This window comes from Amblyraja radiata, chromosome 8 (genome assembly GCF_010909765.2).
Source record: "Amblyraja radiata isolate CabotCenter1 chromosome 8, sAmbRad1.1.pri, whole genome shotgun sequence".
NCBI classification, from domain to species: Eukaryota; Metazoa; Chordata; class Chondrichthyes; order Rajiformes; family Rajidae; genus Amblyraja; species Amblyraja radiata.
In genome coordinates, this window is record NC_045963.1 from 30,155,488 (window position 1) to 30,170,293 (window position 14,806).

The window sequence follows — 14,806 nt, forward strand, 5'->3', positions numbered from 1 at the left end:
TTTGCCATTGCATCTCAACCATCAACCCTTTAAGTATAATTTGCCAGTCTATCCTAGTCAATTGCAGTCTCATATCTTCTAAGTCTCCTTTCTTTAAGTTCAGGACCCTAGTCTCTGTGTCACTTTCCATCCTAATGATGAGACAAATATTCTACAATCGCCTCTTTCCTTCAACATGTTAGTCAGTTATTTTTCTTTACTTGCAGTATATTTGTATAGTCCTGCTACTATGCAGTAATTTCGATTGATATTTTGTTATGAAAACGATTAGCATCTTTATAGTGACAAGATCATTGGCAGCATCCAAGATGCTTGAATCATATAAATTTGTGGGCATAAAAATCACAGCAGCTCCAAACTGCACACATTCTACAAGCATCAGTAAATTTGCTTCAGCTAGTGTCTCCAAAAACACTTTGGATCTTTTATTGTTTCACAAACTACATTTCCAAGAAGCAAGTGAACAAACGAGTCAGAGAAACTTATACCAAGAAAGTAAAATCCATTACTTGGCTCACTCTTTCCCAAGGAAACTCAATTCCATATCTTTCCAGATTTTAGGATTCCATAGAAACATAGAAAATAGGTGCAAGAGGAGGCCCTTCGAGCCAGCACCGCCATTCATTGTGATCATGGCTGATCGTCCCGTCAATAACCCGTGCCTGCCTTCTCCCCATATCCCTCGACTCCACTAGCCCCTAGAGCTCTATCTAACTCTCTCTTAAATCCATCCAGTGACTTGGCCTCCACTGCCTTCTGTGGCACGGAATTCCATAAATTCACAACTTTCTGTGTGAAAAGGTTTTTTCTCACCTCAGTCTTAAATGACCTCCCCTTTATTCTAAGACTGTGGCCTCTGGTTCTGGACTCACCCAACATTGGGAACATTTTTCCTGCATCTAGCTTATCCAGTCCTTTTATAATTTTATATGTTTCTTTAAGATCCTCCCTCATCCTTCTTAACTCCAGTGAATACAAGCCTAGTCTTTTCAATCTTTCCTCATATGACAGTCCCGCCATCCCAGGGATCAATCTCGTGAACCTACGCTGCACTGCATCAATCACAAGGATGTCCTTCCTCAAATTAGGAGACCAAAACAGTACACAATACTCCAGATATGGTCTCACCAGAGCCTTATACAACTGCAGAAAAACCTCTTTACTCCTATACTGAAATCCCCTTGTTATGAAGGCCAACATTCCACTAGCTTTCTTCACTGCCTGCTGTAAGCCAACTGTCAGTGACCGGTGTACAAGGACGCCCAGGTCTCGCTGCACCTCCCCCTTACCTAACCTAACCCCATTGAGATAATAATCTGCCCCCTTGTATTTGCCGCCATTAACTTTTGCCCCTTTTCCCCTGGTACCTGCTCCTGCCTTTTGGATTAGGACATGGGCACACCAGGTCAAATGGCATCCTTGCATGCTATAAATGTTGGATAACTCTACACCCGCACAGCATCCACAGCAGTCCATCCCAGTAAAATTATATTGGAAACATTCAAACTCAGTGCTTAGAGATCATCATTAGGCAAAAGTCATGTTCTCCCCACACAAATCACCTCAAATCCACCTGCTTAAAGTGCATTACAAGGTATGATGTTTCGTTATCTCACTCATGGCTTCATTGCATCTAGTACAACACAAGTATCTGGGACTCAGTCCATTCATCCAAATTTTTGTGTAAATACAAACTAATGGCAGGAGCAAGATCAGAAATGGAGATTATTATAAAGCCAACTTACACGTGAAAGAAGAGTCATCACACTGTTTTTCAGCTGCACCTTATCACGATGTACCATGCCGTTCCATCGAAATCTTTAAAAGAACAAAAGTCACTGAAAAAAATGCTGCACATCACAGCATTCTAATATTGTCTTTTTTTTAAAACAACATTGTGCAAAAAGGAAAAACATCGAGATCTAGTAATAGATTGAGTAATTTGACAGCTATGCCTCAATTTGGAACAGAGATCGAGGTTTAAGTACCATTCAGAGATCGAGGTTTAAGTACCATTCAAGATTCTTCAGCAAATATCAGGGTCGACACAACTACGGTGCCCAAGGTCTGCTACACCATCATCTATGCCATTTTTCAGCTAAGACGATAAGTCCAGACAACATCCAGTCTCATTTGAATTCAAAAGATCCCATAGGAGGGCTCTGGGAATCATCTCAGGTGGCCTGACCAATATTTGTCCAAATATATCACAAAAACAGATCATCTGGTAATTATTATATGACTAGAGATGTTTGCCAGCTGTATTAATTGTCAGCTGTATTTTCTCAAATTCAAATTTCAAAAATACGTCCTGAGCTGCAAGGATCATGAATGGTGGTTCATAAATGAAAATCTCTTGACTACCCAAATATTCTATTTTGCTACCATTATACTTAGAAATAGGGCAAAACAAATAAGCTAGCGTATTTAGCACTCATTCAGAGACAGTCATTCATTACACCTCTCTATCATCCAGCGTGAAAATTCAGATGTGTATCCTACTGCTTTTAATTGGACATCCTCAGGTGCATGCACTATGCAAGGAATCTAGCATGATCACCTGCTGCTGTATCACAAATTTAACACAAAGCACAGCTTTGCAATGATGCTCCTCTTATAATAAATAGCCCCATGGCAAACAATGGGGAGACTGTCTGGACACCCAGGACAAGCAGTGCAGTCATTGTGTGCAGAGTTGGATTTCAGAGCTGTAAACTGGCTAGCAGGGTGAGGGCAGACCATTGTCAGTGACTGGCAGCAGCTGTTCTGGACCTTGCATTCCTTCTCACCATTTCCAGGCCATGGTTTGTGCTGTCTCCCCTTGTGTTTGGTTGAACTGCTCTCCCCAGACCAGAGATTTCTCTGTTGCAGCAACTTCAAGGGTAATCAACCTTATCACATTACTTTGTAGAAACTAGGAATACTATCCTGTTAAATATTGTCTTGTGTACCCAAGTATAGTGAAAAGCTTTGTTTTGCATGCTATCCACACAGATCAGACATACCATAAATAAATACAATCAAGTCAAACTGAAGTACAATAGATGGAGCAAAGAGAAAGGAATATAGTTCTCAGCATTGTAGCGCATCAGTTCCACCAAGTCCACATTGGGGTAGAGGTGAATTGGATGGCACCCTCGATGAAAGGGCCAATCAGCAGCCTGATAACAGAGAGGAAGAAGCTGTTCTCCAGTCTGGTGGTAATCACTTTCAACTTTCTGTACCTTCTGCTGGACAGGTGCAGGTAGAAGTAGAACACATTTTACATAGAAAACATTTAAAATGTTAAGTAAACTAACTGGACAGAGTAAACGAAGTAAATGCAAAATCCAGAGTCAAATCAGGATTCACGAACTGATCATCAGATTTGCAACTGCATCATAATCTACTTATTTGAACTGAACTAGCATTACAATACAAAGGTAAAATATCACTTACTTAATAGAATGTTCCAGAATCTGAAGTCCAAAGTGGCGGACTATCCCAGTATTGTTTTTCTCAGCAAGACGTAGTCCACACTGTACCGTGTGCGGACATTTCTCCTTGAACTCTTCACAAAACTGCAAGATTAAAACCAAAAGAACATGCTCATAAGCCTGTTGTTCAGAAAATATTATAAATTTAAAAAATGTATATAATTTTATTGTTAATGGTTTTCTAATGCAAATCCCCCAGTTTCCCATAGTTCTCGATTTGCCCAATGATATCCATCACAGCCTTGCAGAGGAGGAAAGATGGTTTCTCAACGTGCTAATCTGGAAAAGCAAGATGTCAGGCTATTATAGATGAAGCAATGTACAATGAGAAAAGATTAATTCATAATCTGTAACTGCGTAGCCTCGAGAAAACAATGATTATAGTAAAGTGAATTATGTAAAAACAGAGCAATTAAATCTGAAGCCAGGGTCTTAAATCTAAAAAATGCAAACCATGAAGGCATTGTGCAAAATTAAACAAATATTTTGTCTATCTTCACAGAAGATCTGCTGGCAATTCCAGAAGAGTAAATGAAGAGCTCAGGCATATTTGCTCTAATTAGATAATAAATAATAGAGAAATATGTGTAAATACCCAGTACCAAGAGTTCTAAAAATTTCAGATTCTATAACAGTTTGCATAGATTGCAAGACAGCACTACATTAGAAAGGCAGATAGAAAACAAGGACCCACAGACCAGCGAGCTTGACATCAGCAGCAGCAGAAGAAACACTTCATCCCTGGGGAACATGGATAGTTGACGTCTCGGGTCGGGACCCTACTTCAGACTGCTTGCTGTCCTTGTATATTTATATTTGCATTTTAACTATCGCTAAAATCTAAAGACATCACTCTTACTTTAATTTTTCTCCCTTTCCAGCAGCCTTTTGCTTTTCATTTTGGTCCTAACTATTTCCATACCTTCTCCAATTCGACCCAAAACCTCAACCCATCTTCCCCAAACTGAACTCAATTAGCTAAACTGAAAAAAAGAGATCTACACAGTTGTGGGCAAAATGCACATATGATTTTACATATTGAAACCTTATTACATCACCCTATTGTTATAATTATTTGAATGCGCACATCTAGAAACTTCCCCACCAGGTTGTAGCTTCCTGCACTTGCCAAATCAGTCGATCCACAAACTCCGCTGGTATTTGTTCATCTTTAATATCTCACCTTAATCCAACATTCTTGCCTCTCATTTAATTTATTCACTGTCCACTCAAGCATAACAATCTTCTCAGCTAAATATTTTCATTGCTTTCCTTTTTCAGCTTCGATATATTAGGTCACTCATCCAGGTTTGGAGAAACGCTAACTTTGCTAGTTCATCATTGCTGCTAGCCAACCTCCCTTCACGGCAACTCTTCGACAAAATGTCTGCAGAGGCTGACCAACCACGCCAGCTGCTTCACTTCCAACAGCTGGGTCTTGATTAAAGATTTTACATGCTGAAACGTATCTCTCCAATTAACTATCTCCACGTCACCAATAGAAAAAAGCTCATGGACTTTTGTTACAACAAATTAAGACCATCTTGTCTCCCTCCTATGGCTACTACTTCTCTTCTCCCGTGCAACCCCCCAATCTTGGAACAACTTAATTCTTGCCCAACCACCCTGACTAAGCTCAGTTCTTTTTTATTTTAACAGTCAAGACAGCATTTTATAAAATACCCTTAATTACCCTTCAGAAAGTAGCAGCAAGCCGCACTTCAATTCTAAAAGTTAGGCTACATTTGAAGATTTGCGTGCGGTTCCGGTCAGCCCAACACTGGTAGAATGCAGAAGAGATTTACCCGAATGATGAATGGATTAGGGCAGGGGTCTCCAAACCATGGCCCGCCAGCCACATCCAGCCCGCCACGAGATTTTATCCGGCCCGCAGCAAGCTCTTAACATGTTCGGTGCAGAAAGCTATTTAGCGGGTTCTGTGGTAGCGCAGCTTTAGAGAGACAGCGCGGAAACATGCCCTTCGTCCCATCGAAGCGATGCCCGTACACACTAGCACTAAACTACACACACTGGGGACAAATTCAATTAACCTGCAAACGTGGAGAGTGGGAGGAAAGCAGACCACCCGGAGAAATCCCACGCAGGTACAAACTCCATACAGAAAGCACCTGTCTGCTCTCTCTCTCCCACCCTTCTCTCTCTCTCCCCCCCTTCTCTCTCTCTCCCCCTCCACCCCCCCTCTCTCTCACCAGCCCTGCGGAGATCGGTAGCCAGCTCTGTGTGTGTGTGCGTGCCCGATGGGTGAGCATTATGCGTGCGTGGGTCTTTGTTAATATGCCTGAGGGATGATCACAGTGCATGTGTGTGTGAGACAGGGAGAGAGGGGGAGATAGAGAGTGTCTGTGTCTGTATGTGTGTGTTGCTGTGTCTGTGTGTTTCGGTATGCGTGTGCCTTTCTGTGTGAGTGTGACTGTGAGAATGAGTGGGAGTGAGAAAGTGAGTGTGAGAAAGTGAGGGTGAGAGAGTGAGAAAGAGAGAGTGAGAGTGTGTGCGAGTGTGACATTTCTTTATTTTTTTCCTACGGCTCGCAAAAATGTGCCAAATATATAATGTGGCCCATGCTGAAAAGTTTGGAGGCCCCTGGATTTGGGGCATTAACTACAGGGCTGAGGTTGGAGAGATTTGGATTGTTGTCTCCACAACGCCAGAGATTGAGAGATCTGATACTAGTATGTAGTATACAAAATTAAGTGAGGCATACAAACAGGAAAAAGTCAGAACCTTTTCCCCAGGATAGAAATATCAGAAATGGTAGCGTGATGTGGGGAATGGAGCGTGGTGGAGGGGGGTGCTAGTTGGCGGCAGGGTCAGCCAGGCTCGGTTTGTAGCGGTCTCCATCCCCATGAGGGTGACCCGTGAACAGCTCCTGCTCACCACACTGACCTGGACCCTTTGACCTGGTCTCCGCCAAAGCATGTCGGCACAGCCAGCGGAAGCCTCCGTGTGTGTGTGTGTGTGTGTGTGTGTGTGTGTGTGTGTGTGTGTGTGTGTGTGTGTGTGTGTGTGTGTGTGTGTGTGTGTGTGTGTGTGTGTGTGTGTATGTGTGTATGTCTCCCTCTCTCTCTCCCCCCCCCTCTCTCGCCAGCCCTGCGGAAATCGGCGGATCAGTAGCTGGCTCGGTGTATGTGCGTGCCCGATGGGTGAGCATTATGCGTGCCGTGGGTCAATGTTAATATGCCTGAGGGGTGATCACAGTGAGTGTGTATGAGTGTGTGTGTGTGTGAGAGGGAGAGAAGGGGGGGAGAGAGAGTGAGAGAGCCTGTCTGTCTGTCGGTCTATGTGTCTGTGTGTCGGTGTGCGGGTTAATGTGTCTGTGTGTTTCGATATGCGTGTGCATTTGAGTGTGAGAGTGAGAGCGAGAAAGTGAGAGAGAGAGAGCGAGAAAGTGTGAGAGAGAGAGAGAGAGAGAGCATGAGCGAGAAAGTGAGAGCGAGAGAGTAAGAGCGAGAGAGTGAGAGCGAGAGTGAGAGCGAGAGAGTGAGCGAGAGCGGGTAAGTGAGAGCGAGTAAGTGAGAGCGAGTGAGAGTGAGACATTTCTTTATTTATTTCCTGCAGCCCGCAAAAATGTGCCAAATATATAATGTGGCCCTCATGCTGAAAAGTACAGGGCTGAGGTTGGATTGTCGTCTCCACAACGCCAGAGATTGAGAGATCTGACACTAGTATGTAGTATACAAAATTAAGTGAGGAATACATACAAGAGAAAGCCAAAACCTTTTCCCCAGGTTAGAAATATCAAATATTAGAGTCCATAGCTTTAAAGTGAGAGGAGCAAAGTTTAACGGAGATGCACGGAGCAAGTTTTTTTTGCACAGCAGGTGCCAAATGCTTGGATGCGCTGCCAAGGCTGATGGTAGATGCAGATATGATAGTAGCATTTAAGAGACTTTTGGATTAGCACATGGATAAGCAGGGTATGTAGGGATATGGAATACATGTGCAGGAAGGAACTGCAGATTCTGGTTTAAACCGAAGATAAAAACAAAAGGCTGGAGTAACTCCAGGACAGGCAGCATCGCTGGAGTGAAGGAATGGGTGACATTTCGGGACCATCCTTCGGAGAATACATGCAGGCAGATAAGTTAGTCTTGGCATCATGTTCTGCACAGACATTGTGGGCCGAAGAACTGCACGGCACAGGAATAGGTTCTATGTACCGTGTAAAATTCATTTTTCCTCTAATCCCATACATGTCTCACTCTTCCCTCTAATATCCTCCAAGCTGATAACCAAAATATTTATGCAACCCCAATCCTCAGCTCTTGATATTTCCCAAATTGATCACCACCACTATTATAATATTTTCAGTCAACAAGTGGAATTTCTTCCCACAGCTTGTTTGCCATTTTTAAGATACATCTAAAATTCTCCAGATGTGAGAAATATACAAATAAGACTACTCTAACAATAGGTATTTACACAGAATGTTAACTTTCAACACACAGAAAAGTGTGGGGAAACGTGTCATCCTCGATAACAATCAGCACGGGAGCACCTCAAGGCTGCGTGCTCAGACCCCTGCTGTACTCACTCTATACTCATGGCTGTGTAGCCGGACATAATGCAAACTCCATCATCAAGTTCGCCGACGACACCACTGTTGTGGGACGAATCACTGATGGTGATGGGTCAGAGTATAGAAGTGAGATTGACCAAATGGTGGCAGCACAACAACCTGGCTCTCTACACCAACAAAAGCAAGGAACTGATTGTGGACTTTGGAAGGGGTAGGATAGCGACCCACAATATATCTACGGGACGATGGTGGAAAGGGTCAACAAATTCCTGGGCGTTCATATTTCCGAAGATCTTTCCTGGTCCCAGGACACTGATGCAATTATAAAGAAGGCACATCAGCGCCTCTACTTCCTGAGAAGATTACGGAGAGTCGGTATGTCAAGGAGGGCTCTTTCAACCTTCTACAGGTGCACAGTAGAGAGCATACTGACTGGCTGCATCGAGGCTTGGTTCGGTAACTTGAACGTCCAGGACCTCCAGGAAGGGATCTATCGCAGTCGCTGCCTCAAAAAGGCTGCCAACATCATCAAAGACCCACACCATCCTGGCCACATACTCATTTCTCTGTTGTCATCGGGAAGAAGGTACAGGAGATTGAAATCTGGAACATCCAGTTTCAGGGACAGCTACTTCCCCACAGCCATCAGGCTATTAAACACAACATCAAACAAGCTGTGAACAATAACAGTATATTATTACTATTGGACTTTATCTGTTTATTTATTGTGTATATATATAGTCTATGGTATATAGACACACTGAACTTTTATCTCCTGTTCTGGATTATGTTTACATATTCTGTTGTGCTGCAAGCAAGAATGTCATTGTCCTAGCTGGGACACATGACAATAAAACTCTCTTGACTCATGCTGACTTGATTATTTAAGGACTTTATTTTATTCCTTTAGTGTAAAACATGGCACGGGTCAAATAACAGCCCCTGGGAAATGCCATGGGACTTATTAACAATACACTCCTCTTGCTATTCAAGGTATAGCAGCAGGTTTGTTCATCCCTCCCCACCTCTTCCTCTCCCCAGGCACTTTACCCTGCAACCATTAGAGATGCAACATCTGCCACTTCGCCTCCTCCCTCACCTCCATTCAAGAGCACAACAGCCCTTGCAAGTGAGACAGGTTTAGCCTCCAATGCATCAGGGAGACAAAGTGCAAACTGGGAAACTGCTTTATCGAACAGTTGCTAGCCACTTTAGTTCCCTCTTCCCATACCAACCTGTTTACCCACAGCCCCCACTCCATTCCTCCTCCAACCACCTATCCTTGTTCTCCAGAGATGCTGCATGATCTGCTGAGTTGCTCCAGCACTGTGGTTTTTTTCTTGAAAACCAACATCTGCAATTCCTTATTTCTACATTTTATGCTCCACTATGAAATCTCCTCACGGTAAACCTACTTTGAAGAGGTTCTCCTCCTCTTTCTAACAGTTCTGCGAGACCCTTGCTCACTGCTCCCTTTGTGAGTCTTGCTGCTCTCCTGCTAGCTCTTCCAGCTTTCTTACCCCTCTTCCCCCGCCCCTCTCCCCCACAATCAGTCTGAAGAAGGGTCTCAACCCAAAACATCATCCATCCATGTTCTCCAGAGATGCTTCCTAACCAAGTTACTCCATCACTTTTATAAACTAGCATCTTCAGTTCATCGTTTCGACATTCTAGTGTTCAGAGCATTTTGTTCTTATTTCAGATACTTGGAAAGCAATTTGTAATTGTTCCTACATTTTATGTAAAGCGACAGCCAATACGCATGGATCAAGCTTCCGGACACATTAGATAAATAAGCATGAACAGATTTTTGGTGGTACATGATTAAAGGACATCAGATAAAGATTTCCCCAGGCTTCGTTAACAACAGCCTATGGAACTTCAAAATAACAGATTCAAACAATACATTTCCTCATAATGTCACATATTATCTGGAATTACAAAAAACTGGCATGAGATATCCGATTCAAGGAAATTTCCAAAATGAGCCACACAAACTATTTATACATGTATAATGCCTTTTCATTTCAATGAAACATGAGGCATGCTTTGTTCAACTTCACCTGCCTTATCACCACATATATTTAGTAATAGTTCCCCATGTCCAAGTTAACAATGAGACCTTGAAGATGCATCAAAAGGCTTCTTGCCTTCACACCACGTATATGCTATATCCAAATATGCACGGATAACACCTCAAACTCTGTCAATACACGATTGATTGTTTCAGTGCTGTTAGACTGCTTGCAAGAAAGTAATCACAACTACCAAGTTATTCAATAACAAGGTCAGTCCACTGGCCCACAAACACCAATCAGTTTATAGCATTTTTAAATATCACACTGATGAGTTGTGGGAGTCAATTAATTATTTCTGAAGTGTAGTCACTATAGTAATATTGGAAAAATGGTCCATTGTTGAACAAAAATGTTAATTTTAAACATGGCACGTGGAATGCAATGTTGAAGAAAATGCACAAAAGTTTTTTTTTTAAAAGGTAGAATAGGAAACGTTAAAGTTCATGGAAATCAAGGCTTCCATGTACACAAGACTGAAAACTAACCTAAGGTCCAGCAAGCTGTTGGGAAGGCAAGCAATATGTTGGTCTTTATTGCAAAGGTTTTGAATACAAAAGTTTAATATTCTTACTAAAATTATGAAAGGCCTCGGTGAGACAACATAGTGCAATGTGTATTGTTTTAATTAATTTACTCTCCTAAAAGTAGGATATTTTGCTACTGTTTAAGAAGGAACTGCAGATGCTGGAAAATCGAAGATAGACAAAAATGCTGGAGAAACTCAGCGGGTGAGGCAGCATCTATGGAGCGAAGGAAATAGGCAACGTTTTCGGGTCGAGGCCCTTCTTCAGACTGATGTGAGGGTGGGGGGGGCGAGAAGAAGAAAGGAAGAGGTGGAGACAGTGGGCTGAGGGAGAGCTGAGAAGGAGAGGAGAAAGCAGGAACTACCTGAAATTAGAGAAGTCAATGTTCATACCACTGGGGTGTAAACTGACCAAGTGAAATACGAGGTGCTGCTCCTCCAATTTACGGTGGTCCTCAACCTGACCATGGAGGAGGCCCAGGACAGAAAGGTCGGATTCGGAATGGGAGGGGGAGTTGAATTGCTGAGCCACCGAGAGATCAGGTATGTTAATGCGAACCGAGCGGAGGTGTTGGGCGAAGCGATCGCCAAGCCTACGCTTGGTCTCACCGATGTAGAGCAGCTGACACCTAGAGCAGCGGATGCAATAGATGAGGTTGGAGGAGGTGCAGTCTGCCGCACCTGGAAAGACTGCTTGGGGCCTTGAAAGGCGTCAAGGGGGGAGGTAAAGCGACAAGTGTAGCATTTCTTGCGGTTGCAAGGGAAAGTACCAGGAGAGAGGGTGGTTTGGGTGGGAAGGGACAAATTGACCAGGGAGTTACAGAGAGAGCGGTCTCTGTGGAAAGCAGACAGGGGAGGAGGTGGGAAGATGTGGCTGGTGGTTGGACCCCGTTGGAGGTGGCGAAAATGTCGGAGGATTATTTGTTGTATGTGACGGCTGTATACATTGACGACTGCATTGGTACTACCTCCTGCACCCACACACAACTCACTGACTTCATCCATTTCACCACTAACTTCCATCCGGCACTCAAATACACCTGGACCATTTCCGACATTTACCTACCATTTCTAGACCTCACTATCTCCATCGCAGGTGATAGACTACTGACCGACATCCACTATAAACCCACTGACTCCCATGGCTATCTGGACTACACATCTTCCCACCCTGCTTCCTGTAAGGACTCCATCCCCTACTCCCAATTCTTCCGTCTACGCCGGATCTGCACCCAAGATGAGGTGTTCCACACCAGGGCATCGGAGATATCCTCATTATTTAGGGAACGGGGGTCCTCCTCTTCTACTATAGAGGAGGCTCTCATCAGGGTCTCCTCTATACTCCGTAACTCTGCTCTCACTCCCCATCCCCCCCACTCGTAACAAGGGCAGAGTCCCCCTTGTCCTCACCTTCCACCCTACCAGCTGTCACGTACAACAAATAATCCTCTGACATTTTCGCCACCTCCAACAGGATCCCACCACCGGCCACATCTTCCCATCTCCTCCCCTGTCTGCTTTCCGCAGAGACCGCTCCCTCCGTAACTCCCTGGTCAATTCGTCCCTTCCCACCCAAACCACCCCCTCTCGTGGCACTTTCCCTTGCAGCCGCAGGAAATGCTACATTTGTCGCTTTACCTCCCTCCTTAACTCCAATCAAAGACCCAAGCAGTCTTTCCAGGTGCGGCAGAGGTTCACCTGCACCTCCTCCAACCTCATCTATTGCATTCGCTGCTCTAGGTGTCAGCTGCTCTACATCGGTGAGACCAAGCGTAGGCTTAGCGATCGCTTCGCCCAACACCTACGCTCGGTTCGCATTAACCTACCTGATCTCCCGGTGGCTCAGCACTTCAACTCTCTCTCCTATTCCGAATCCGACCTTTCTGTCCTGGGCCTCCTCCATGGCCAGAGTGAGGACCACCATAAATTGGAGGAGCAGCACCTCATAATTCGTTTGGGCAGTTTACACCCCAGCGGTATGAACATGGACTTCTCTAATTTCAGGTAGTCCCTGCTTTCTCCTCCCCTTCTCAGCTCTCCCTCAGCCCACTGTCTCCACCTCTTCCTTTCTCCCCCCCCCCCTCACATCAGTCTGAAGAAGGGTCTCGACCTGATACGTTGCCTATTTCCTTCACTCCATAGATACTGTCTCACCCGCTGAGTTTCTCCAGCATATTTTGCTACTGGATTACTATTGTCACTCATACCAAGATACAGTAGAAAAACTTTGTTTTCCATGCTGTCCAGGCTAATCACATCAGAGACGAGTATAACAAACCGTACACGAGTATGACAGGGAGTGCAAAAAGAGAAAGAATATGTTGCAGTTGCAATGGAAGTGCAGATTTTTTTAAAGTGCTACAAAGGTCTACAACAGGATTACAAAGGGCAACAAAGTGCTATAACGGGATAGATTAGCGGAGAGTGAACATTTACCAGACTAGTTGCTGGGATGGAAAGTCATGTGAGATAAATAGACCAGATCCACATTCTTCAGAGTTGAGATGAGAGGAGACTGCATTAAAGGGTTAATAGACAAGGTTTACTTAGCTGAGGAATCTAGAAAAAGGGGGTCAGTCTTAAAATGAAGGGCAGACCAAAACAAAGATAAATCAATTCACTCAAAGGGCAGTGAATCTTGAGAATTTTCTAACCCAGAGGGCTACAGGTGCTCAGTTAGAATGGAAAGATTTCTGGGGACACTAAAGATGTCAATACATTTTTAAGACAATGGTGGAAGCAAGAGCCTATGGGGACAGGACAAGAAAATGGTAGAGATAAAAGATCAGCCACAATCTTGTTTAATGGCACTGTAGGATTGAAAAGCTAAATGCCCATTCCTAAATTCCCATAAGAACAATCGTAATGTTCTTACGATTTAAACAAAGTTATTTTCAATCATAACAATCTTCTGTAATCCACAACCTTAACCATTTTCAATGTTGGCCTCATTGACCTCAGGTTTTGATATACATCTCATTCATAATCTATGCCTTTGTTTCCTGCTACATAATCGGCCACCTTCAATTGCAATTATCAGCCGGGATGTTGAATTTAAAAATTCTTTGCCAAGCCAGAAGATCTTTTCGTAACCATCTCTTATCCCAAACATGGGGACTCTGTACCACTTTAAAAAAATACCAAAGCTAACTTTACCCTTGAGCAGTGCCTGCAAGTAGGGGCACCTGTTATCTCAACTATGTTCTGGGACTCCCTTAAATCCAACTGCTCAAAGCTTTTGGTTCACATGTTAACTTATTCGAATACGAAGTTATATTATCCTTAAGACTTGACAAATTGCAGTTTTCATTGTTATTCATCTTCCGTTGTGCAATCAAATCTTTACCGGGGCTGAAAGAACATGCAATCTAGTAACTTTGACAGTACATTTAATTGCAACGGGGGGGGGGGGGCGGGGCGGGGGCTGACCACCAGTGCCGTTGGCATGGTGTTTGCACGTTCTCCCCGTGAGTGCGTGGATTTGCCGCTTGGTCCTCTGTTTTCTGCCGATATGCCAAAGACATGCTGATTAGCACGTTAATTGGTTACTGCCAATTACCAACAGTGTAGGGGACTCATAGGAGAATTGGATAGAGAGGAAAAAATATAGTTGCACATGTACAAGAGAGAATAGGTTGCCACAAAATAAATAGACGAGTGGGATTGATGGTTTTACTGGGTGCCAAAGGCTTAATGGCCTCTTATGTCAGATGGAAACACGAATTAGGATAAGCGGGCTGATTTTTAGTCAGAATGGATATAATGTAGCAGCCTCCTTTCTATAATTTCAGTGACAGTGCCTATACTTACACTGCTGAACGTATAAATGGGTTGGATCATATTTACATTGGTGTCTTACTTACTGAAGCAGATCCACCCAAATAAGCAATCTTTCGCAGCACAGGTGGTAGTACAGAGCTAGCTTCCTGGCAGTGAACTGTGAATTACCTCCCTCAGGCAACTCTGTGCCTCTGCTTGCTTGCAAGAAATCCACAGCCATACAAAGTCAATAAGATTAAGGACCAACTTCCTCAAAGATAAAATGTTCCTTAATGGCTCAAAACCAAAATAACAGATTTACTTCTCGGTAGTCTCAGGCGTTAAGCCATTGGCAAAAAAAAAGGTTGTGAAGTATCTTTGGCAGGTCAAGGACTTGACCAGCTAGCCTTGGAAATCAAGAGAATCATCACCA

At 43.7% G+C, this 14,806-nt stretch overlaps 1 protein-coding gene across 2 annotated transcripts in view; it reads right to left on the reverse strand.

The window, feature by feature from the left end:
- xpo5 (exportin 5) overlaps window positions 1-14,806 on the reverse strand; it is an 89,689-nt gene that overhangs the window by 72,689 nt on the left and 2,194 nt on the right. For both annotated transcript variants that reach the window (XM_033025481.1, XM_033025480.1), the window contains exons 2-3: window positions 3,439-3,560; window positions 1,746-1,818 (exon numbers count right to left, since the gene is read on the reverse strand). In XM_033025481.1, the coding sequence (XP_032881372.1) occupies window positions 1,746-1,818; window positions 3,439-3,560 (195 nt within the window). The remainder of the gene's footprint in view (window positions 1-1,745; window positions 1,819-3,438; window positions 3,561-14,806) is intronic.